Source organism: Ranitomeya imitator, chromosome 3, assembly GCF_032444005.1.
Source record: "Ranitomeya imitator isolate aRanImi1 chromosome 3, aRanImi1.pri, whole genome shotgun sequence".
Taxonomy (NCBI): domain Eukaryota; kingdom Metazoa; phylum Chordata; class Amphibia; order Anura; family Dendrobatidae; genus Ranitomeya; species Ranitomeya imitator.
The window spans coordinates 699,545,989-699,569,480 of NC_091284.1; the positions used below are offsets into that span (position 1 = coordinate 699,545,989).

At 41.6% G+C, this 23,492-nt stretch overlaps 1 protein-coding gene across 3 annotated transcripts in view; it reads left to right on the forward strand.

Moving 5' to 3' along the window:
- ARHGEF25 (Rho guanine nucleotide exchange factor 25) overlaps window positions 1-23,492 on the forward strand; it is a 540,759-nt gene that overhangs the window by 467,024 nt on the left and 50,243 nt on the right. For all 3 annotated transcript variants that reach the window (XM_069758578.1, XM_069758577.1, XM_069758579.1), the window contains 5 exons: window positions 5,271-5,337; window positions 10,477-10,580; window positions 15,106-15,175; window positions 18,308-18,397; window positions 20,153-20,245. In XM_069758578.1, coding sequence (XP_069614679.1) covers window positions 5,271-5,337; window positions 10,477-10,580; window positions 15,106-15,175; window positions 18,308-18,397; window positions 20,153-20,245 — 424 coding nt within the window. The remainder of the gene's footprint in view (window positions 1-5,270; window positions 5,338-10,476; window positions 10,581-15,105; window positions 15,176-18,307; window positions 18,398-20,152; window positions 20,246-23,492) is intronic.

Consider the following 23,492-nt stretch of genomic DNA (forward strand, 5'->3'; position numbering starts at 1 on the left):
GTGACCCCAGCCTTTAGGTGAAAATCTCCTAACGCTTTGATTGCACACACCATCAGAGTTCTTGTGTTGTTCACAGATGCCATCATTTACCATTAGTTCATGTTCTCTAGTGTTGAAAAACTGGGATTGGGAAAATTGACAGATATTTGGATTTGATGGGCAGCAAAGCTAGGTTGAGGTAGAGATGGCTGAGCATATTGCCTGACATTCAACCTCCCCAGAAACAAATGTAAGTAAAAACAGCTCAAGCAGAGTGGAGATTCTCTTCAAATAGGATGTAGGGGCAAGTGGTATATATAGCTATAGCTTGGCTGATTATATGCACGGAGGGAAAGACTGATCTTCTGATAAGTGACTGCGGAAAAGAAATTCAGACTTTCCTACTTCCTGGCAATAGAAGTGGCTTCCGGGGAACGTGACCAATCTGTGGCTCTTTCCTCACCACCCTCCGCCTTTGATTCAGATTATGGCTTAGGCCGGTGATTACTGAGCCGTTGTGTGTAATGGGCGCTGTCACTGCAGCCTGAGTTCTCCTGTTAGTTATGTAAGTGATGACATTCACGTAACGCTGCTAATTTAAGAACTAGGGAGCGGGATCCTCGTGATCGCTGGGATTAATCAGTTCTGCACACACAAGCCTGCAAAAAGTCTACATATAACAGACGGGTTTTGCTGGAGTAGTCGTGCTTGGATTTGACATTGTGATATGTGATTTTCCTTTGGATTTGGAGTAAGCATACCTGGTTACCTTACATCATTATCGAGGTATTATAAATCATAAAGAGATACATGAGAAATGCAGCGCTGCCACGTATTGAATGCAATACTTCATCCACAGTTTCTTATAAAATATGTTTTTGGAACACGTCACTGCCATTATGATATGGCAGTGGTGGTGCTATACTTGGATCTACCAGACTGGAAGCACCCCACTGTTGTTAGACAATAAGACACCCAAAAAAGGGTTACAACCTCAGGTCCACAGATTGCCCAGTATACAGCCATTTACCCAGTAGTGATAGACACCTTGATGTCAGTCTTTCATGGCATACATGCAGTCCGATCTGTAGGCAGCATGGTATTCAGTAGGAGAAGCTGAACAGAGTGATTTATAGGTTTGTAGGAAAATAGTTAGTATAACTTGTATTTTTTGTATTACTAAAATACTTAGTGTTTTTATGGATCTGAATCCAGTGGGTGGTCCAGCTCAATGACAACTTCCTCTGCACACAGATATACAGGAAAGATTGTCAGTCACTGAGTAGGACCACCCAATGGACTACTAGACATTCAAACATCAGGGATTGCAATGAATAAATGTAAATTTTACAGAAACGTTTCCTATCAAAATGTCTATCCATCTGATCAGCTCTGGTCTACAACATCCTGCCTGCAGATCAGACACCATTTTGAACATGACAGATTCCCTTTAAGTGTTCCTATGTAGCATTTTTAGTGAACTTACATACTAAGGAGTCCTCAGTATTAGAGTTGGGCGGACACCTGGATTTTTGAGTCCGGCTTGTTCGGCCGAACAGTTACAAAAAGTTTGGGTACCAGAACAGTACCTGGACCCGAACATGGACCCCATTCACTTGAATGGGGGGCCCGAACATCCAGTGTTTGCTGCACTGTAATGTGTATGACAGCGCGGCAAACACCGCTTCTGATCGGCGGTGAAATCATCCCTGCCGGTCAGAGAGCCACAGTTCTCACGCTGTCAAAAGACAGCGTGAGCGCTCAGGTGTGATCGGAGGTATAAAGTTTACCTGCGGTCACTGGTGTCAGCTGATGGGACAACCGCTCCAACACTTGCTCCCACTAATAACAGCGAGAGCAGGAGCGGCGGATGGGAGTATTCATCTGCCGCTCCTGGGCTGTAAATAAATAATTAAAAAAAAACCCGGTGTGGGTTCCCCTGTATTTTTGTTAGCCAGCCAGGCAAAACTCACAGCTGGGGGCTGCAATCCTCAGCAGCTTCAGCAAGGCTAGTTATCAAGAATAGAGGGGTCCCCACGACGTATTTTTTAATTATTTAAATAAATAATTTTTAAAAAAGGGCATGGTGTCCCCTCCATTTTTGACAACCAACCTTGCTAAAGCAGACAGCTGGGGGCTGATATTCTCAGGCTGGTATGGGGCCATAGATATTGCCCCCCCTTCCCCCCAGCCTAAAAACACCAGCCTGCAGCTGCCCAGAAAAGTCACACTTTTTAGATGCGCCAATTCTGGCGCTTTGCCCGGCTCTTCCCACTTGCCCTGTAGCAGTGGCAAGTGGGATTCATCTTTGTGGGGTTGATGTCACCTTTGTATTGTCAGGTGCCCTCAAGCCCACAGCTTAGTAATGGAGAGGCGTCTATAAGACACCTATCCATTACTAATCCTATAGTTGTATTATAAATAAAGACACAGCCAGTAGGGTTGAGCAACTTTTACTTTTATAGGATCGGGTCGGGTTTCACGAAACCCGACTTTCTCAAAAGTCGGGTCGAGTGAAATCGGCCGATCCTATAGAAAAGTCGGGGTCGGGGTCGGCCGAAACACGAAACCCAATGCAGTGCAATGGGATACTATGGTTCCCAGGGTCTGAAAGAGAGGAAACTATCCTATTATCTCCTTCTCTGCCTCTGCTTCACTTACACCTTCCCGGTGAGGTGCCCCCTCTCCTTGTCATTGGGGTCGCTCCCCCCACAATATGCGGCGACCGCAGATTACTCCGCACCTGCCCTATAAGACGACACCTGGCGTATAAGACGATACCCGACTTTTGAGAAGATTTTCAAGGGTTAAAAAGTAGTCTTATACGCCAGAAAATACAGTAATTATCATTTTACAGTGAATGCATCTGATGTCTTCATATCAGAATTATGGGTCGTAGACATATATCACTTATAATCATAATGTTTTATTATGGTTTTCCAATGTGCCTGTAAAAACTATTGTCTGTCCTTGATTTTTTTGAGAAGCTGTCCAAAAAAAAAGATTAATTGACAACCCTGGCAGGGGATGTCTGCATATCATGAATACAACGGTTTCCTGAAGGGGTTGTCCACCACTAGGACAATCCCTTCTCATTCCACATGTTATTAAAATAAATAGTTTATACTCACTTCTGGTGCCGATGCCGTTCCTGCGGTGTCGGCACTCGTGTTCCCGGCACTCACGTGAGGTTGTTATAACACATGAACCCTCTGCCTAATGAGCCCATTGTCACTGTCCTCGTCTTCAGACATATACGTAATTAACAAGGGGTGACATCTGCAACTGGCCACTCACTTTCTGTTAATTACTTATACATCTGAAGGCAGCGACGGTGATGTCAGTGCTGATTGGGCTCAGGGATAGTGTAACATAACAACGTCATGAGAGCCCCGTGAACACCAGTGCCGACACTGCTGGAACGGCGCCGGAACCAAAGATGAGTATAGGCTTTTTTATTATAACGAGACCAAACATGATAAGGGGTTTTCCAAGTTGGAGACCACTCATTAGAGCGACCCTCCACACTGAACTGAAAAGTGACTCTAGATTTGTCATGTATAGTCTCCCTACCTAGTGCCATTAGTTTGCCTCTGGCTGCTTCCTCAACCCCGATAACTCATTCTTCAGCCAGCAATAGACAGTGCAATACAGCGGCTACAGGAAGCAAACGCTGTGAAATTTTTAATGAAACACAATTGCAAAAATTATTTTTAGCCCTAATTACATGCATGTAAGTAAGAAAAAAAATGGTATCCAAAGCTGGACAACCCCCACGTAGAGCGATGGAATCAACATTTGTCACTAGTTTTTGCAGCTCACAAAAATGGCAGCATGTACAGAGCTGACAGGTTCACTTTATACAGTACACCACTTAAGTAGTTTTGTTAAAAAACGGATAAGGGCAATGCCGAGTGTCGCCTGCGCTTCGTCAGTAAGTTGTGCCAGTCATCCTTGTGGCACTGCCCAAACATCTTTCACTGTGGAAGTAAAGTTCCCCAGCTGAACATGGACGCCTGTCTGAGGACTTTGAGAATGGAGCTTTATGACGTTAGTTTTAGTTCTTTCCTAAAGTTCCTCTAATGGCAGTGGGCACAGCTGGTACATAACGCCTCAGTTTTTAGGCAGCATGTGACCAGTACGGGAAGCACACCGCTCACTCACTGGGTCTGTCCCGTAGTAGCCCTTGACAATACCGGGCACAGCACTAATAGTGTGCTCGGTATGTCTCCCATCCCCCATGGGCTGCACCGAGTAGGATTCACTGGCCGGCTAAACAGGGTAATTAAAATGTAATCTCATGCGGGCATATATATATCTGCAGAGACTGAGGTCTGACATATTGGCGGCAGTTCAGTCTAGATTAAGGCTACTTGGTGACGTTTGCCATCTGCAGCCTGCTAAGGCAAGGGTGGGGAACCTCAGCCCCACGGGACGCTTATGGCCTTGGATGACCTTTTATCCGTCCCTTGGGCAAATTCCCGTGGACCGCAGTGCTTGGAACGGCACTGTGAGTACGCGCATGCATGGTTCACTACTGAGTGCTGAGGCACGTGCAATGAAGGATTGTCCTGGCACCAGTGCCAGCATCAGGATGTACTTTATGGGTGGAGTTAGCGCACAATTCGTACAGCCCCCAAGGGATGGTATGGAAATCCAATTGGCCCTTGGCAGAAAAAAGTTCCCTACCCCTGCTGTAAGGGCTTGTTCACACTTACGGTTTTCACTGCTTGTTTTTGCAGTAGAAAAAAAACCTACATTGTTTTACAGTAACAGCAAAGTGAAATAGATTTCTGTAAATCGCATCCATGTGCTGCTTATTTTTTAATTGCAGATTTGAGTCATTAGTCCACATTCAGTATTTGGTCAGCATGTTATATCAGTATTTGTAAAACAGAACCAGGAGTGGGTGATAAATGCAGAAGTGGTGACGTGTTTCTATTATACTTTTCCTCTGATTGTTCCACTCCTGGTTTTGGCTTACAAATACTGAGGTAAAATACTGACCAAATACTGAACGTGTGTGAACATGGCCTCAAAGCATTTTCGAGCATGTCAATTTTTTCAGTATTTTTGCAGCGTTTTTCACCTATTAAAGTGAATGGGGTAAATGATCCTAAGTAAAAATGCATCAAAAACATCCACAAAACGCTCAGACTTTACGAGTCATTTTTCCTATTGACAATCTGTTTTTTGTAGCAGAAAAGCCTGCTGCACATACTGAACGTGTGCACATAGCCTAATGCCTTTTAGTAGGTTTTATTAATTACATTTTTGACGCTTTGTTGCAGGTACGTCTTAATGGAATTAGTAGAAACGGAAAAGATGTATGTGGAAGATTTGGGCCAAATAGTAGAGGTAAGATGAAGTTCTCTATATCTTGGTGTGTACAGTGTGTATGGATATTTCAGAAAAGTCAGCTTTTATTCTTATCTAGCAATGACTGAATATATTTCTAATGCTTCATCCGGACCCTGCTGTGCCTCATCACTTCCAGCAAATATCAATGACATCTGTGCCATTACTTGTCTCGCTCTTTGATAACTGTGTTCCACTGTAACAGGACTGGGGCCGATGGCCGAGATGTGTAACGAGTATTGATAAGCGAATGTGCTGGGATAAGGTGTTCTCTGAGCATGCTTGTGTGCTAACCGAGTGTCTTTGGCGTGCTCGAATAATATGTTAGTCACCGCGGCTGCATGTCTCACTGCTGTTCGACAGCCGCAACACATGGAGGGGATTGTCTGTTTGTTAGGCAATCAGTGCATGTGCTACAGCCACGAGACATGCAGCCACGGAGACTCGAACATATTGTTCGAGCGCGGTTAGCACACGAGCATGCTCAGATAACTCCTTATCCCAGCACGTTCGCTCATCACTAGTAATGAGCCATTGCTTATGTATGAATCCTTTGAGATACCATTAATTGAGATTTGTATATTCTGACAAAAGCAAAATCCTTACTAATTATTTTCCCCATCTTTAAATGTGTTTCTACAAAGTGAATGTGTGGTCCCTTGGGCTGCATCCTGATAAATAAATGATGATGGGAAGTTCCTAGAGATTACTCTTTTGGCCCTCACTCAGACATTTATTTCAGATTCTCTGTACAAATACATTCTAATTACAAATGTCATTTTTGCTGAGCACATCATATTTTTATACTATAACAATTATTACCCTGGTGCTTTATTGTGTACTGTAGACTCACTGACTATGTGGCAAAACATGGCTGTGCACCCACTACCTGCTTTATGGGGGCGGTTGCTGTCTTTTTCTCAAAGTTCAAATGTTATAGAAAGTAATGTGTGTAATCCTCTAGGGGAGTTACAGGGTTAATTTCCACCTATGCAGAACCAGGCACCATTTACAGATGTAGCAAAGGTTGAACCACCAATGGCGGACACAGACAGAAAAGGATGTGTGAAGACACAACCGCTGTAAGGCTATGTGCACACGTTCAGGAATTCATGCAGAAAATTCCTGTGAAAATCCAGACATTTCTGCCAGATTTCCGCATAAAATCCGCATGCGTTTTTTGTGCGTTTTTGCGCTGTTTTGACGCGGTTTTTGCGCGTTTTTTTCCGGACATTTCCCAATGCATTAAACAGTGGGAAAACCGCGAAAAAAACGCAAAATTAATGAGCAGGTTCATTATTTTTCTGCAATGCGTTTTTCATGCGGAAAAACGCACATCATGTGCACAGAAATAGCGGATTTCATTAAAAATGATAGGATGCTTAATGTATGCAGATTATTTGCGGTTTTATAGCGTTTTTATAGCGCAAAAACGCTAAAAAACCGCAAATAATCTGCAACGTGTGCACATAGCCTAAAGGCTAAGATAGCCAGCTGCAGCTACCGGACTTGTATTTCCAATTCTCCTTTTTCTGGTGTAATCGTTGGACATGCAAACAACCTCCACTTACATTACACAGTTTTGGAAAGATGAACAAGATTTTTTTTGCACAGTGAACTGGTGTATTAACGATGGGTCGTTAACGTCTGCCAGTGTGAATGCGCCTTAACCTTTCCTAGATCTGTAATTCCCCAATCTGTTTTAGGACATACTCCAACTAATCTAATAAACATTGCAGTATTGGTGGATCAACACAAGCAGGTGCTGGTGCTTATTACCTAAGGAATTACAGTAAATTATGTGACCTCCTATTGGCTTACTGATGGGTTAGCTTGGAATCATAGAGATGAAGGAGGTGTCATTTATACCATTCTATCACCAAGGCTGTGGAGTCGGTAAGCCAAACCTCCGTCTCCAACTCCTCAATTTCCCTGACCCGACTCCACAGCACTGGTCACTACTGAGCATGTACATAAAGTGCAGCACAGATTCATCTCAATTACGACTCCACAGCATTGCCTCACTACTGAGCATTGACATAAAGTGCAGTACAGATTCATCCCAACTACGACTCCACAGCATTGCCTCAGTACTGAGCATGTACATAAAGTGCAGCACAGATTCATCTCCACTACGACTCCACAGCATTGCCTCACTACTGAGCATGGACATAAAGTGCAGCACAGATTCATCTCAACTAAAAGCCGAGATAGTTTGATGAGGAACAGAACAGACATTTATAGGACATTTCATAACTTTCCCAAATTCTTACAAAAACATTTACAGCACATCATGCATTGTACTACTGTACCAATGTATTATATATTTTTGGAGTCAGCCCATTTTTATACTGACTCCACCAAAATGGACACCAACTCCAGCTACAACTTCACACGACTGCCTATCACCCAGACTCTGGACACACTGGGCCTTTTTAATAAATGCATTGGTGCCCTTTAGACTGGTGTCCTTAGGACCTCTACCTCAGAATAAATAGGGTCATCTCTGCAGGTGATAGATTCCTTTTCTGGAATAACCAGTAATTCTTCTCATTATCCACATACTCTATTTGTATTATTATTATTATTATTATTTATTGTTATAGCGCCATTTATTCCATGGCGCTTTACATGTGAGGAGGGGTATACATAATGAAAACAAGTACAATAATCTTAAACAATACAAGTCATAACTGGTACAGGAGGAATGAGGACCCTGCCCGCGAGGGCTCACAATATAAAAGCAATGTACATTTGTGTGAAAAAATATTTGCCCCCTTTCTGATTTCCTATTCTTTTGCAGGTGTGTTACACTTAACTGTTTCAGATCACAAAACAAATTTAAATATGAGACAAAGATAACACAAGTATCACAAAATGCAGTTTTTAAATGAAGGTCTTTGTTATTAAGGGAAAAATAAATCCAAACCTACACGGCTCTGTGTGAAAAAGTGATTGCCCCCTAAACCTAATTACTGGTTGGGCCACCCTTAGCAGCAACAACTGCAATCAAGTGTTTGCAATAAGTGGCAATGAGTCTTTAACAACACTCTGGAGGAATTTTGGCCCACTCATCTTTGCAGAATTGTTGTAATTCAGCCACATTGGAAGGTTTCCTAGCATGAACCGCCTTTTTAAGGTCATGCCACAGCATCTCAATCGGATTAAGGTGAGGACTTTGACTAGGGCACTCGAAAGTCTTAATTTTTCTTTTGTTTAAGCCATTTAGAGGAGGACTTTCTGGTATATTTTGGATCATTGTCCAGTTGCATAATCCAAATGTGATTCAGTGTGAGGTCACGAACAAATGACCAAACATTCTCCTTCAGGATTTTTTGGTAGACAGCAGAATTCATGGTTTTTTTTTTACCACATCAAGTCTTCCAGGTCCTGAAGCAGCAAAACAGCCCAAGGCCATCACACTACCATATTTTACAGTTGGTATGATGTTCCTATTCTGAAATGCTGTGTTTCTTCGCCAGATGTAATGGTACATACACCTTCCAAAAAGTTCAACTTTTGTCTCATCAGCCAACAGAGTATTCTCCCAAAAGTCTTGAGGATCATCAAGATGTTTTCTGGCAAAACTGAGATGAGCCTTTATGTGCTTATTGCTCAGCAGTGATTTTGGTCTTGAAACTGCCATGCAGGCCATTTTTTCCCAGTCTCTTTCTTATGGTGGAGTCATGAACATTGACCTTAACTGAGACAAGTGAGGCCTGCAGTTCTTCATATGTTGTCGTGGGGTCTTTTGTGACATCTTGGATGAGTCGTTACTGTGCTCTTGGCATAATTTTGATCGGCCAGCCACTCCTGGGAAGTTTCACCACTGTTCCTTGATTTTGCCATTTGTGGATAATGGCTCTTACTGTAGTTTGCTGGAGTCCCAAAGATTGAGAAATGGCTTTATAACCATTTCCAGACTGATAGATCGAAATTACTTTGTTTCTTATTTTTTTCAGAATTTCTTTGGATCGCTGCATGATGTCTAGCTTTTGAGAAACTTTCAGTCTACTTCACTTTGTCAGGCAGGTCCTATTTAAGTGATCTCTTGATTGAGAACATGTGTGACAGTAATCAGGCCTGCATGTGGCTAGGGAATTTGAATTCAGCTTCCTAAAGGTGTGATAAACCACAGTTAATTTATGTTTTCAGAAGGTTGGGGCAATCCGTTTTTGCACACAGAGCCTTGTAGATTTGGATTTCTTTTTCCCTTAACCCCTTTACGACCTCCACCATACTAGTACTGCGGAGGTCGCTTCCCTCCCTTTGATGTGGTCTCCGGCACGGAGCCCACATCTTTCCTAGGACATGTCAGCTGTTTTCAACAGCTGACATGTGCCCACAATAGCCGCGGGTGGAATCGCGATCCACCCACAGCTATTAACTAGTTAAATGCCGCTGTCAAACTCTGACAGCGGAATTTAACGCGCGCTTCTGGCCATCGGGCTGGAAATCCTCCCATCAAAGTCTCTAATATGACAGCGGTTTATTGCTTGTGCAAGTTTACTACAGCTCGAAAGGTTCATTGTGAGGATAGTTCATTATTACCGCGACACTAATAGAAAAGAAGAGAAATAAACAGACCCCAGCTGATATAACACAAGCAGGAAACAGGGCTGCTGGGGCCAATAGAAATCAGGAACATTGGGGGCCGGGGGTCTCCAGCTAAAGCCCTTTGGGATGTGTGTAGCCTCATGCTGGGACTTGGATATTTATACTCATTTGTTCCGGAACGGCATGACCCGCGGAGTCATAACATGTGACATTGGATGACAACTCTGCACTAGAGGAATCATAATCTGTACAATTCTGTGTTTTCGGTCGGCTCTTCATCACGTCAATAGTTTTTATCAGAATACAGCAAAGTCTCAGAAAGAATGATTGCTGATATAGCATGAATGACATGGCTAGTCTTAGCTCTACACATCCATTTGCAGTCCTATGTCTGGAAGGCGAAAACTATAGTTATATTTCAAAAAATGGCCCCAAAACACATCAGTATTTTGCTTCCCTAGAGCCAGGATGTGCAATTCCCAGGAGCTTCCTCTCATATAAGTACAGTTGTGGTTCTTTTAGATTCTGCTTATCATGGTACAATGTGATGTTAATGCCGAGTGTCACCTTTTTTTTCTGCAGGGTTATATGGCGACCATGAATGCTCATGGAGTTCCTGAGGACATGAAGGGAAAAGACAAAATTGTATTTGGGAATATTCACCAGATATACGACTGGCACAAAGAGTAGGTGTACTGACCATGATTAAAATTACCTGGCTACAAGACTTTCTTCGTGTTGCCCAGGTGGCTTTTGTCTGCCCTGGAGGTCATGATCCTGAACACAGCAACTCGACTATATATAGGCAAAAAAGAATAATCAATCTAGGCTGGGTCACATCGAGGCTTCCGTCTGAATCCCCGAATAATGGGATTCATTTTCGGCACTATCCACCTTTCTCAGACCTGAACAAAAAAAAAGCAATCAACCATATTTTTGTGCTTTGCAGAAAAAACGGACATTGCTGTAAATGAAGTCAAAATGGCATAAAGTGACTCCGTCTGCTACATGAAAGTCAATGGCCCTGTTACTGGATGCATGTGTGGCTAAAATATGATGTGAACCCGGCCTTACCGCACAGTACGGGCTTTCCCTAGATTTAAGTGACTACAGACTCTTAGATTACAGCTATCTCTACTGAAATGCCTGTTATCTTGTACATTTGGCTGCATATGTGTATGATTTTAGTAAAGGAGGCAATATAAATGTCTCCAATGCACACAAAATTATACTTAAAGGGGTATTCCCATCCCCAAGATCCTATCCCAATATGTAGTAGGTGTAATAATAATATTAGCAAATACCTTCAATGTAGTATAGTTCTTCTGATAAGCTATGTCACTTACCCTATGTACAGGGCATTGCAGTAGTTTAGGCATCCATGGTTACGACCACTAACGGCTATCTAACCAGCTATTACTATATGGTTGGTCATAACCATGGATACCTGTGCTACTGCAATGCCCTGTACATGGGGGTAAGCAACATAGCTAATCAGAAGAACTATACTACACTTCTAATCGGAGGTATTTGCTAATATTATAATATGTATGTAGTAGATGTAATATTATTATTATTATTATTATTATTACACCTACTATATATTGGGATATTATCTTGGAGATAGGAATACCACTTTAAGTCGGCAGTCAAAAAGTTTTGATGGGTAAAACTACAGCCAGTCTAAAGTCTTGTTTCCTCACTCTGCAGTTATTGGCCCCAATTCATCTTTTGTGTATAGATACTTTTTTTGCCTTCTGTTATTTGTGCCGTTTATTGTGCAAAATTCTTCAACACAGGTTGATGAATTTTGCTCCAAATCATAATTGCTCTTCTTTATATCTTTGACCATTTTTTTTATGCTTTTTTGGTGCAAACAGATGCATGATCCTATAAAATGGTGTATGTTAGTCTCATATGCAGAATACCTAATGTTTTATCACTCTGTAATGGGATAGTTGAAAATAATCATAAAAACCCCAAATAAATTTTATTTATAAATATCTAAAAGGCCACCAACCTGTGGCTGCACCAAGAAAAACAAAACAACAAAACACACCGTGACAAAAACTAGTGTATGGGGGAAAGATAATCCCTAGATCGTAAGTAAGTCTAACCTCTATTGTTGGTAAAATATTTGAAGGGTTTCTGAGGGATGTTATTCTGGATTATCTCAATGAGAATAACTGTTTAACTCCATATCAGCATGGGTTCATGAGAAATCACTCCTGTCAAACCAATCTAATCAGTTTTTATGAAGAGGTAAGCTATAGACTGGACCACGGTGAGTCATTGGACGTGGTATATCTCGATTTTTCCAAAGCGTTTGATACCGTGCCGCACAAGAGGTTGGTACACAAAATGAGAATGCTTGGTCTGGGGGAAAATGTGTGTAAATGGGTTAGTAACTGGCTTAGTGATAGAAAGCAGAGGGTGGTTATAAATGGTATAGTCTCTAACTGGGTCGCTGTGACCAGTGGGGTACCGCAGGGGTCAGTATTGGGACCTGTTCTCTTCAACATATTCATTAATGATCTGGTAGAAGGTTTACACAGTAAAATATCGATATTTGCAGATGATACAAAACTATGTAAAGCAGTTAATACAAGAGAAGATAGTATTCTGCTACAGATGGATCTGGATAAGTTGGAAACTTGGGCTGAAAGGTGGCAGATGAGGTTTAACAATGATAAATGTAAGGTTATACACATGGGAAGAGGGAATCAATATCACCATTACACACTGAACGGGAAACCACTGGGTAAATCTGACAGGGAGAAGGACTTGGGGATCCTCTTAATGATAAACTTACCTGGAGCAGCCAGTGCCAGGCAGCAGCTGCCAAGGCAAACAGGATCATGGGGTGCATTAAAAGAGGTCTGGATACACATGATGAGAGCATTATACTGCCTCTGTACAAATCCCTAGTTAGACCGCACATGGAGTACTGTGTCCAGTTTTGGGCACCGGTGCTCAGGAAGGATATAATGGAACTAGAGAGAGTACAAAGGAGGGCAACAAAATTAATAAAGGGGATGGGAGAACTACAATACCCAGATAGATTAGCGAAATTAGGATTATTTAGTCTAGAAAAAAGACGACTGAGGGGCGATCTAATAACCATGTATAAGTATATAAGGGGACAATACAAATATCTCGCTGAGGATCTGTTTATACCAAGGAAGGTGACAGGCACAAGGGGGCATTCTTTGCGTCTGGAGGAGAGAAGGTTTTTCCACCAACATAGAAGAGGATTCTTTACTGTTAGGGCAGTGAGAATCTGGAATTGCTTGCCTGAGGAGGTGGTGATGGCGAACTCAGTCGAGGGGTTCAAGAGAGGCCTGGATGTCTTCCTGGAGCAGAACAATATTGTATCATACAATTATTAGGTTCTGTAGAAGGACGTAGATCTGGGTATTTATTATGATGGAATATAGGCTGAACTGGATGGACAAATGTCTTTTTTCGGCCTTACTAACTATGTTACTATGTTACTATGTAGATCGTGTCTATACTGGTTGCTGCCTACCAGCGGGGGTTGGCGCCCTAGGGGGAACGTTATGGCGCCCCCGCTCTGCGACGGCTTGCCCTAGCGTCCCTAGATAGCCCTAGTATTTCCAATGGGTCCCTCTACCCACACAATAATGATGTGCTAAAGGTACCCCTAATAAGCTAGACAAGTGACACACCTATGTATAGGGAATCCTAAGCCCCAACACCGTGCATATAATATATTATATTGTGTGGGTAGAGGGACCCATTGAAAATACTAGGGCTATCTAGGGACCCTAGGGCAAGCCGTCGCGGAGCGGGGGCGCCATAACGTTCCCCCTAGGGTGCCAACCCCCGCTGGTAGGCAGCGACCATTCTAGACACGATCTAGGGATTATCTTTCCCCCATACACTAGTTTTTGTCACGGTGTGTTTTGTTGTTTTATTTTTCTTGGGGCAGCCACAGGTTGGTGGCCTTTTAGATATTTATAAATAAAATTTATTTGGGGTTTTTATGATTAGTCTCATATGCACAAAAAAAAAACAACAGTCAAAGCCAAGTAATGTTTATTAATCTTTAATAAGTGCAAACATAAAAGTTACTTTATTAGATCCATTTTTCCTCCAGATTAAAGATGCAAAGACCTGGATGAATTGGGGCCATTGTGTAGCTCGGGCAATACTTGGCTCTGCCCCCTGACCTAAAGAGGACTTGTCTCGAGGTCAAAATTGACTACTGCCACTGGCAAACACAGACAGAAGAGGGCCTTTGCGCAAGAACAGTGTGGCTATGTGCACACGTTCCGGAATTGCTTATGAAATTTCCGTGGCAATTCTGCAACTCCCTGCCGCGGGTAGAACGCATGCGGAATTGGCATGCGTGTTCCCGCTAAACACTAGCGTTTTTTAAGCGATCTGTAGCATCGCTTGGAGAACTGATTGACAGGTTGGTCACATTTGTCTAACATAGTGTTTGACAAGTGTGAGCAACTTTTTACTATTGATGCTGCCTATGCAGCATCAATAGTAAAAGATATAATGTGAGATTCCGCAGGAAGAATGAGCATGCTGTGTATTTTTCCGCAATGCGATTCCGCCGCGGAAAAATATGCAGCATTAGCACAGCATTGTGGAATCCCATTGAATTCAGTAGGTTGTGTTGTGTTCGTGGCAAAAACGCATACAATCCGCAACATGTGTGCACATAGCCTATATGGGCGTCTCTTTGTGCCTGTGACAGGACCTGCTTGCTGATTTGGAATTGAAAGTGAGTCCCCTTACCCTTTGGGCCCCTGTATACATTGCACCAATGTTTTTTGCCCTTATTTTTATTCCCCTAAGTAATCAGGATGTTTTTTTTCCTTTAAATTAAATCCATCATACGGTTATAGAGAGGTGGGCTTTTTTATTTAGTGATAAACTTTAGGGTCTTTACTAAGTGGGTGTGGCTCGCAGGATTCTCTGGGGACGTGTCTTATGCTGCTCTGCATTATTACCCTGAAACCACGCCCCATTGTACCACTAAATAAAAATGGCCTAAATCTCTGGAGCCAAAAGGCGAAATTATAAATAAACAAACAAATAAAAAACACCAAACCAGAATGGGGAAAAGCAAAGCCTGAACACTTCTGACCTGGAGACAATCTTCTTTATATCGCATACGTGTATTATCTGTAGATTTAGTTTTGTACTGACTCTTCATGTATTGTTACATTACAGCTATTTCCTAGGTGAACTTCAAAAGTGCCTTGAGGATCCAAACCTATTAGCACATCTCTTCATAAAACATGTGAGTTCTTCGATTACAGTTGTGTTTGCTACAAACCACTTGAAAATCGAGAGATTTTTAAAGATTTTAATAAGTAATATCTGATCAGCCCACAGGCGAACTGGATGAAGGAATCCAGGAGAGATTATTTCTCAGCAAAATTAGTTTGTTGGTTGTTTGATGGTAAAGTGTTATATCAGAGCCTGGAATTTTCGGAAGTGGAAGTTGGGTTGGTATTGAGAACTACCACTCCTTCTCGCTTCAGTATGGAGTTGTATCAGTTCTCATTAAAGGGAACCTGTCAGCTCTGCAGTCCTCCCTACACCGCCAACATGACGTTATATAAGCCTGTAACTGGATTATAAGAAGGTTATTTATTAGTGATGAGCGAATATATTCGTTACTCGAGATTTCTCGAGCATGCTCGGGGGTCCTCCGAGTATTTTTTAGTGCTCAGATATTTAGTTTTTCTTGCCGCAGCTGAATGATTTACATCTGTTAGCCAGCATAAGTACATGTGGGGGTTGCCTGGTTGCTAGGGAATCCCCACATGTACTTATGCTGGCTAACAGATGTAAATCATTCAGCTGCGGCAAGAAAAACTAAATCTCCGAGCACTAAAAAATACTCGGAGGACCCCTGAGCATACTCGAGAAATCTCGAGTAATGAGCCTATTCGCTCATCACTATTCTTTATCTCAGTGTTCCTCAACTCTAGTCCTCAAGGCCCAGGAACAATTTGGGTTGTCAGGATTTCCTTAGTATTGCACAGTTGATGGAATTTTAAAGAGCTGGAGAGTGTACACCCGGCTTTATGGCGTGTGAGGTAGAACAGTTGCTGAGCCCTGATGGTGACGAGTGCTGGATATTAATCATGCTCTCCTGGGTGTGATTACAAGATCTGAGGCAGGACTAGTCTTGGGAAATCAACGCCCCCACCGGACGAGTCCTGGATAATTTCTATACCACAATCCAGATTTGTAACTTGATTTCAAAGATTTAGAAATAAGTGTATGGCACATAATCCAGGAAGTCTTATATAAAGTTATGGTAGCGGTCTACGAGGGGCTGGGGAGCAGACAGATTCCCTTTAGGCTATGTGCACACGTTCAGGTTTTTTTCGCGGTAAAAACGCTATAAAAACTCATTAAAAACGCATACATTATGCATTCTATCATTTAGAATGCATTCTGCATGTTATGTGCACATGGATGCGTTTTTTTTCCGCGAAAAAAACGCATCGCTGTAAAAAAATGAGCATGTTCATTATTTTTGCGGATTTTCTGCGTTTTTCCTGCAATTCTATGCATTTGGGAAAAAACGCGTCAAAATCGCGGTAAAAACGCATGCGGATTTCTGGCAGAAATGTCCGGTTTTTTTCAGGAAAATTTCTGCAAGAAATCCTGACGTGTGCACATACCCTTAAGCTCAGATGAAAATGCTGGGATCAGATATAGCCTACAGCTTGTGCAGACTGGGTCGGAAGCAGACAAGGAAGCCTTGGTGATGAGCTGGGGAAGTCTGACCTACTGAAGGCAATATTGTTTGGTTGTATGTGTGAGAAAACCTCTTGATGGTAAATTTGTGCCCAGGATTTAGGGGCTTTTACGTTGCTTTCAGACACCCGTTTGTGGGCCCCTTTAGTGCTTGTGTCCAAACCCTCGAATGTGAAGATAAGCACAATGTGAAACAGTCCTTATCTTGCTTTCTAATGTGGCTTGCTTTGCCATGTATACAGTCTTAAACCTACTTGAACAGAAAGCTTTTCTTGTGCCAATCGTCTAACCCTGAAGATAGAAATCTTATGAGCTAATTTGCTTGGAATTATTACAGTTTATTAAAAATACAACAAGGCAGGCGGCTTTTGGTTTTTGCACACTGACATCTATTTTTCAGCCATGTATTAAAAGGTTGTTATCAAGGTAATAAGTTTTCCGCTATGCTTGTGATACAGGATAACTTACTGATCTCTGTGGGTTTGACTGCTGGGATCTACAGAGATCCCAAGAACCCAGGAACCGGACTTTACAGAGCCTTGTCCTAACTGGTGCTGAGATGCTCATGCTCAACCTCAACACAGTTTATTGTGTATGGGACTGCTGTATAGCCTAGCTCTGGGCTTAGCTATTTCCAGCAGTCACATCAACAATTAATGGAGGTTGAGCATGAGTATCTCAGCTCCAGTCAGGATGGGGCTTTGTAGAGCACAGTTCTCAGAAGAGCCCTGGGATTATTGGGGGCTCCAGAGATCAGTAATTTATCCCTCTTCGCAATTTTCCCAACTCCAGTCCTCAAGAGCCACCTACATATCATGTTTTCAGGATTTCCTTAGTATTACACAGGTGATAGAATTATCACCTGGCCAATAATAAAGAAATCCTGGAAGCATGATTTGTTGCTGGTTCTTGCAGACTGTATTAGGAGAACACTGCATTATCCCATGGATATGGGAAAACGTAAGCCCGGCATATACGGTACATTAGACTAATGCTTACTGGCGTTCTGGACAATTGATTGTCGGGGGAAGTAAAGGATCTAGTATGTCCAATTTCTGACTACTGATCGGTCCTTTTTATTCTCTAGAGAAATGCCACTTCCAGACATGAAGAACACATGCCAGCGCTCCTGTGTATGGGAGACTCGGCTGACATGCCTGGCGGCTGAACAATCGGTCAATGACCATCTAATGTGTATCGCACTGGCTTTATTATTTTGGGAATAACCCTTTAACCATCATTAATAATGTCAATGGTAGAATGGACAGCTCCAGTATTTTGGGTGGTGTTGACTTTATAACATTTTGTTCTCATCTTGTTCCCCTGGGAGATAAGCAGCTACTAGAGGAGTGTTGTAGGAGTGTTCTCCCTAATGTGATGTAGCGGTGCTATCCTGCTAGGCGGCAGATGACTGACATTTTTCTTGTTCTATACGTCCATCTCCACGCTTACGATTTGCTCCGACTTCACTGGACCTGTTGGGTGGCTTTGCTCTGTCATGTAAAAGTCAAAGTCCATTGTAACAAATAGAGTTTGCATACTGTTTCGTCAGTGATTTAGTATACCAGTTGACATGACAATATAAGCATCTCTACCGCATAGTGCGTGATAATTTGTGGATGGATTTATTTTATTTCTTTATTTTCTCCTTTTGTAGGAGCGCAGGCTGCACATGTATGTGGTATATTGCCAGAACAAGCCCAAGTCGGAGCACATTGTGTCAGAATACATCGATACCTACTTTGAGGTGAGAAGGAATAATCTCTGTGTTAGGCCGGGGTCACACTAGAGAGAAATACGGATGTATGAGAGGCGCAAAAACAACGCATTGCACACGGACCAATGTTACTCTGTGGGGCAGCTCACATCAGTCATATATTTCTCGGCCGTATTTTACGGGCTGAGAAAATCGCAGCATGCTGCGTTTGTCAGCGTATTGCGCAAAAAATCCGACAATGAAAGTCTATGGAGGCAAGAAAAATAAGGATTACACATGGACCATGCGTGTGACTTGCGAGAAATACGCACCGGTGTCCTATAGAAAAGCCGGTAAATCAGTGCAGTGTACAGTAAAATCACACTGACAGGTTAGAATAGAATAGCTAAAATAAGTGTCTACACATAGTATAGGTATATATATGTATGTATATGTCATTGACACACACACACACATATTTATTACAGAGCTAGATAGCTTAAAAGCCGGTAATTCAATTGCCGTCTTTTCCTATCTCTTTCTCAAACCCGATGGGATATGAGACATGGTTTATATACAGTAAACCATTTCGTATCCGTTATATTTTTACATATTCCTCACTACTAATGTTAGTAGTGTGTGTGTGTGCAAAATTTGGGAGCTCTAGGTGTTAAAATAAATGGTTAAATCACGGAAAACTGGTGTAGGCTACCACGCAATTTTCTCCGCCAGAGTGGGAAAGCCAGTGACTGAGGGCAGATATTAATAGCCTAGAGAGGGACCATGGTTATTGGCCCCCCCCTGGCTAAAAACATCTGCCCCCAGCCACCCAAGAAAATGCACATCTATAAGATGCTCCTATTCTGGCACTTAGCCACTCTCTTCCCACTCCCGAGTAGCTGTGGGATATGGGGTAATAAGAGGTTAATGTCACCTTGCTATTGTAAGGTGACATTAAGCCAGGTTAATAATGGAGAGTTGTCAATAAGACACCTATCCATTATTAATCCAATAGTAATAAAGGGTTAAAAAACACACACATTATGAATAAAGTATTTTAATGAAATAAATACACATGGGTTTTAATATCTTTATTGTACTCTCAATCCAACTGTGACCCTCGATCTTCTGAAAAAAAATTGAAAAATAAAAAATCGCCAATATCACATAGCTGTCCGCCATACAGTCATGTCCCACGATGTAAATCCATCTGAAGGGGTTAAATAATTTTACAACGAGGAGACTGCTAATGCAGCTGCCCCTGGCTGTAAAAACTGGGGAATGAATGGAATGCAGCTTCGGTGACTTGCGGTGCTGCGCCCCCTTGTGGCATAAACTCATATGAACTCTAGCGTGGGAATTTTTCTGACTATTTTCTCACGCTAGAGTTCATATGAGTTTATGCCACCAGGGGGCGCAGCACCGCAAGTCAATGAAGCTGCATTCCATTCATGTAGAAGGGAACTGAGCTCTACACCAGTGGTATTTTCTTTTATTTCCCAGGGTTACTGGGGTTTACACAACTTTGACCTCCACTGATGATAAGTTGATGGCAAGTACTAGAGAGATGCACAAGAGAGGCATGCTCCCTTAGGCTCGTGACACAAGCATACGCGGACCATACTGTTTGTCTTGTTTTGGACAAACCACCCCAATGTATTCTTATTCATTAGTTATAATTAAAAAAAAATACTTTCATTCTAACAAAATGTTGTATATCAAGGTAAATTAACCTATTACATTGTTTTTAGAAGACATATGTCCATCTTTCCAATTCCGTAATATGGTCCTACCCATTACTTACAGGAATTAAGGCAACAGCTGTCACATCGCCTGCAACTCAATGACCTACTTATCAAACCCGTGCAGAGGATCATGAAGTACCAGCTGCTGCTAAAGGTATGGGACATATTAATCCTCCCGAATTGTTCACAGGGCGCAATGCACATTAGATTACAAATCAGATTATGCAATCAAGGGACCTGTCATAATGAGTTATGGTTTGTACACTCCAGTATGACAAGTAAGATACATTGTCTATCTATGGCACCCTCAATGGTTTATTTTTGATTGTTTTCTATATGTGGATTCTGAAGCTATTAAAGGGATGTATCAACCATGTTGCTAGGTAATGTCTCTTTCTGCTTAGTTAGGGAACTACTACACTAATCCTAAAATGGAGATTTTCCCTGCTCAGCTTGGCTCCACACCACCAGAATAAAGAGAAATTCAGCCCAACTCCATAACCTCAGTTGCTTGAATGGAGCTACTTTTAGATCTCTTCTCAGACGTTTATTAGAACCATCTCTATGCAGCTACAAAGCAGTAGGAACTTTTGTTAGAAGGTTCCATCAAAAATAAGCAGGTTAGAGATTTCTCTGCAGTGCGACCACAATGAAAAAAAGCCTTTCCCTAGATCTCAACGAAACACGTAATGCTCAGATTTGTCTTACGCTGGGTTCACACACATGACTGAGCGTCGTAGTTCCTAAAAAAAAGAGGATTCCAGCAGGAACCCCAACGAAGTCATTCACTTCAACAAACCCAATGGAGTCATTATGGACACTTTTTTGGCCTCTGCCCTGGGGCAGTGTTCGTCTTTTTCAGACATGCACAAAAAGGTGGTATTACTATCACTGTATTATCAGTAATGAAACACCTTTCTTGTACATTCCCACGACGGTGTGATATTGGACACATATTCATAGTATCATTGAAGGAAGGATAGAAATGTAAAATATTCTCTCCTGTACAGGTTTATACTATTATTTATTCACTTTTTGTCATCCCACTGCAACAATTTCTGTTTTTCTTTTCTTGTTTTTCTATTGTTTTACAACTAAAAATTAAGATTTGTCTTTAATTTTCATAAACTGCGAAAAGGAGAAGTACTATAAAAATTGAAAACAGCCACAAGCTCACCAGTGGCGTAATTAGAGTCAGATGGGCCCCGCTGCAAGATTTGGACCGGCCTCCCCATTTTAAATAAATATATACAGGTGCATCTCACAAAATTAGAATATCATCAAAAAGTTTTTATTTCAGTTCTTCAATACAAAAAGTGAAACTCCTATATTATATAGTCATTACAAACAAAGTGATCTATTTCAGGTGTATATTTCTGTTATTGATGGTTATGTTCTACAGCCAATGAAAACCCAAAAGTCATGATCTCAGTAAATTAGAATACTTTATAACAGCAGCATGAAAAAATGATTTTAACATCCGAAATGTTGGCCTACTGAAATGTATGTTCAGTAAATGCTCTCAATACTTGGTCGAGGCTCTTTTTGCATCAATAACTGCATCAATGCGGCGTGGCATGGCGGCGATTAGTCTGTGGCACTGCTGAGGAGTTATGGAAGCCCAGGTTGCTTTGATAGCAGCCTTCAGCTCATCTGCATTGTTGGGTCTGGTGTCTCTCATCTTCCTCTTGACAATACTCCTTAGATTCGCAATGGGGTTAAGGTCAGGCGAGTTTGCTGCCAATCAAGCACCGCGATACTGTTGTTTTTAAACCAGGTATTGGTACTTTTGGCAGTGTGGACAGGTGTATCCACAATCAGTGATGGTTCGGGGAGGCCATGTCATCTGCTGGTGTAGGTCCACTGTGTTTTATCAAGACCAAAGTCAGCGCAGCCGTCTACCAGGAAATTTTAGAGCACTTCATGCTTCCCTCTGCTGACAAGGTGTTTGGAGATGGAAATTTCATTCTCCAGCAGGACTTGGCACCTGTCCACACTGCCAAAAGTATCAATACCTGGTTTAAAAACAACAGTATCACTGTGCTTGATTGGGCAGCAAACTCGCCTGACCTTAACCCCATAGAGAACCTATAGCATATTGTCAAGAGGAAGAGGAGAGACACCAGACCCAACAATGCTGACGAGCTGAAGGCTGCTATAAAAGCAACCTGGGCTTCCATAACTCCTCAGCAGTGCCACAGCCTGATCGCCTCCATGCCACGCCGCATTGATGCAGTAATTGATGCAAAAGGAGCCCCGACCAAGTATTGAGCGCATTTACTGAACATACATTTCAATACGCCAACATTTTGGATGTTAAAATCATTTTTCAAGCTGGTGTTATAAAGTATTCTAATTTACTGAGATAATGACTTTTGGGTTTTCATTGGCTGTAAGCCATAATCATCAACATTGACAGAAATAAACACTTGAAATAGATCACTCTGTTTGTAATGACTCTATATAATGAGTTTCACTTTTTGTATTGAAGAACTGAAATAAATTAACTTTTTGATATTCTAATTTTGTGAGATGCACCTATACAGTATATCTTTACATGTCCAGGTTAAAAGAAGTGAAACATGAATTCTTAAAATTAAATTGTATTAGTACATAGTTAAATATCATATAAAATCTAAAAAAACATAGGTGGTTCCTTCATATTTATGAAGCTTTTCAATTTCTATAATTTATGCTCTGTCACTTTCATAGGCAGATACTCACTCTATATTTACCTAAATCACAATTAGTTGCATTGAGAGCACAACACATGTGCAATATACGGTATTACTTGCTGTTTTGAGTCTATGATATGCTCCTGGACATGGACTAGTGGTGTATGATAATCTCGATGCAGTTTCCTATTGTGGTACACAGATCTGCAGTGTAATATGGTTCTATTAGTGGCTCTCTTGATTTGTGTGCTACATTGTAATTACATAGGCATGATGTATTACACAGTCTGTGGATGCTGCTACATATATTTAACCCCTTTTTCCCCGAAGGTGGTTTGCACCTTAATGATTGGGCACATTTTTACATTTCTGACCACTGTCATTTTATGAGGTAATAACTCTAAAACGCTTCAACGGATCCAGGTGATTCTGAGAATGTTTTTTCTTGACATATTGTATTTCATGATAGTGATAAAATTTCTTCAGTATGACGTGAAAAAAAAAAGCAAATTTGGAAAATTTCAATTTTCTACCTTTGAATTTTCATGCTCTTAAATTACAGAGATATGTCACACAAAATAGTTAATAAATAACATTTCCCACATGTCTACTTTACATCAACACAATTTTGGAACCAACATTTTTTATTGTTAGGAAGTTATAAGGGTTAAAAGTTGACCAGCCATTTTTCCAGCAAAATTTACAAAACCTTTTTTTTTTTAGGGA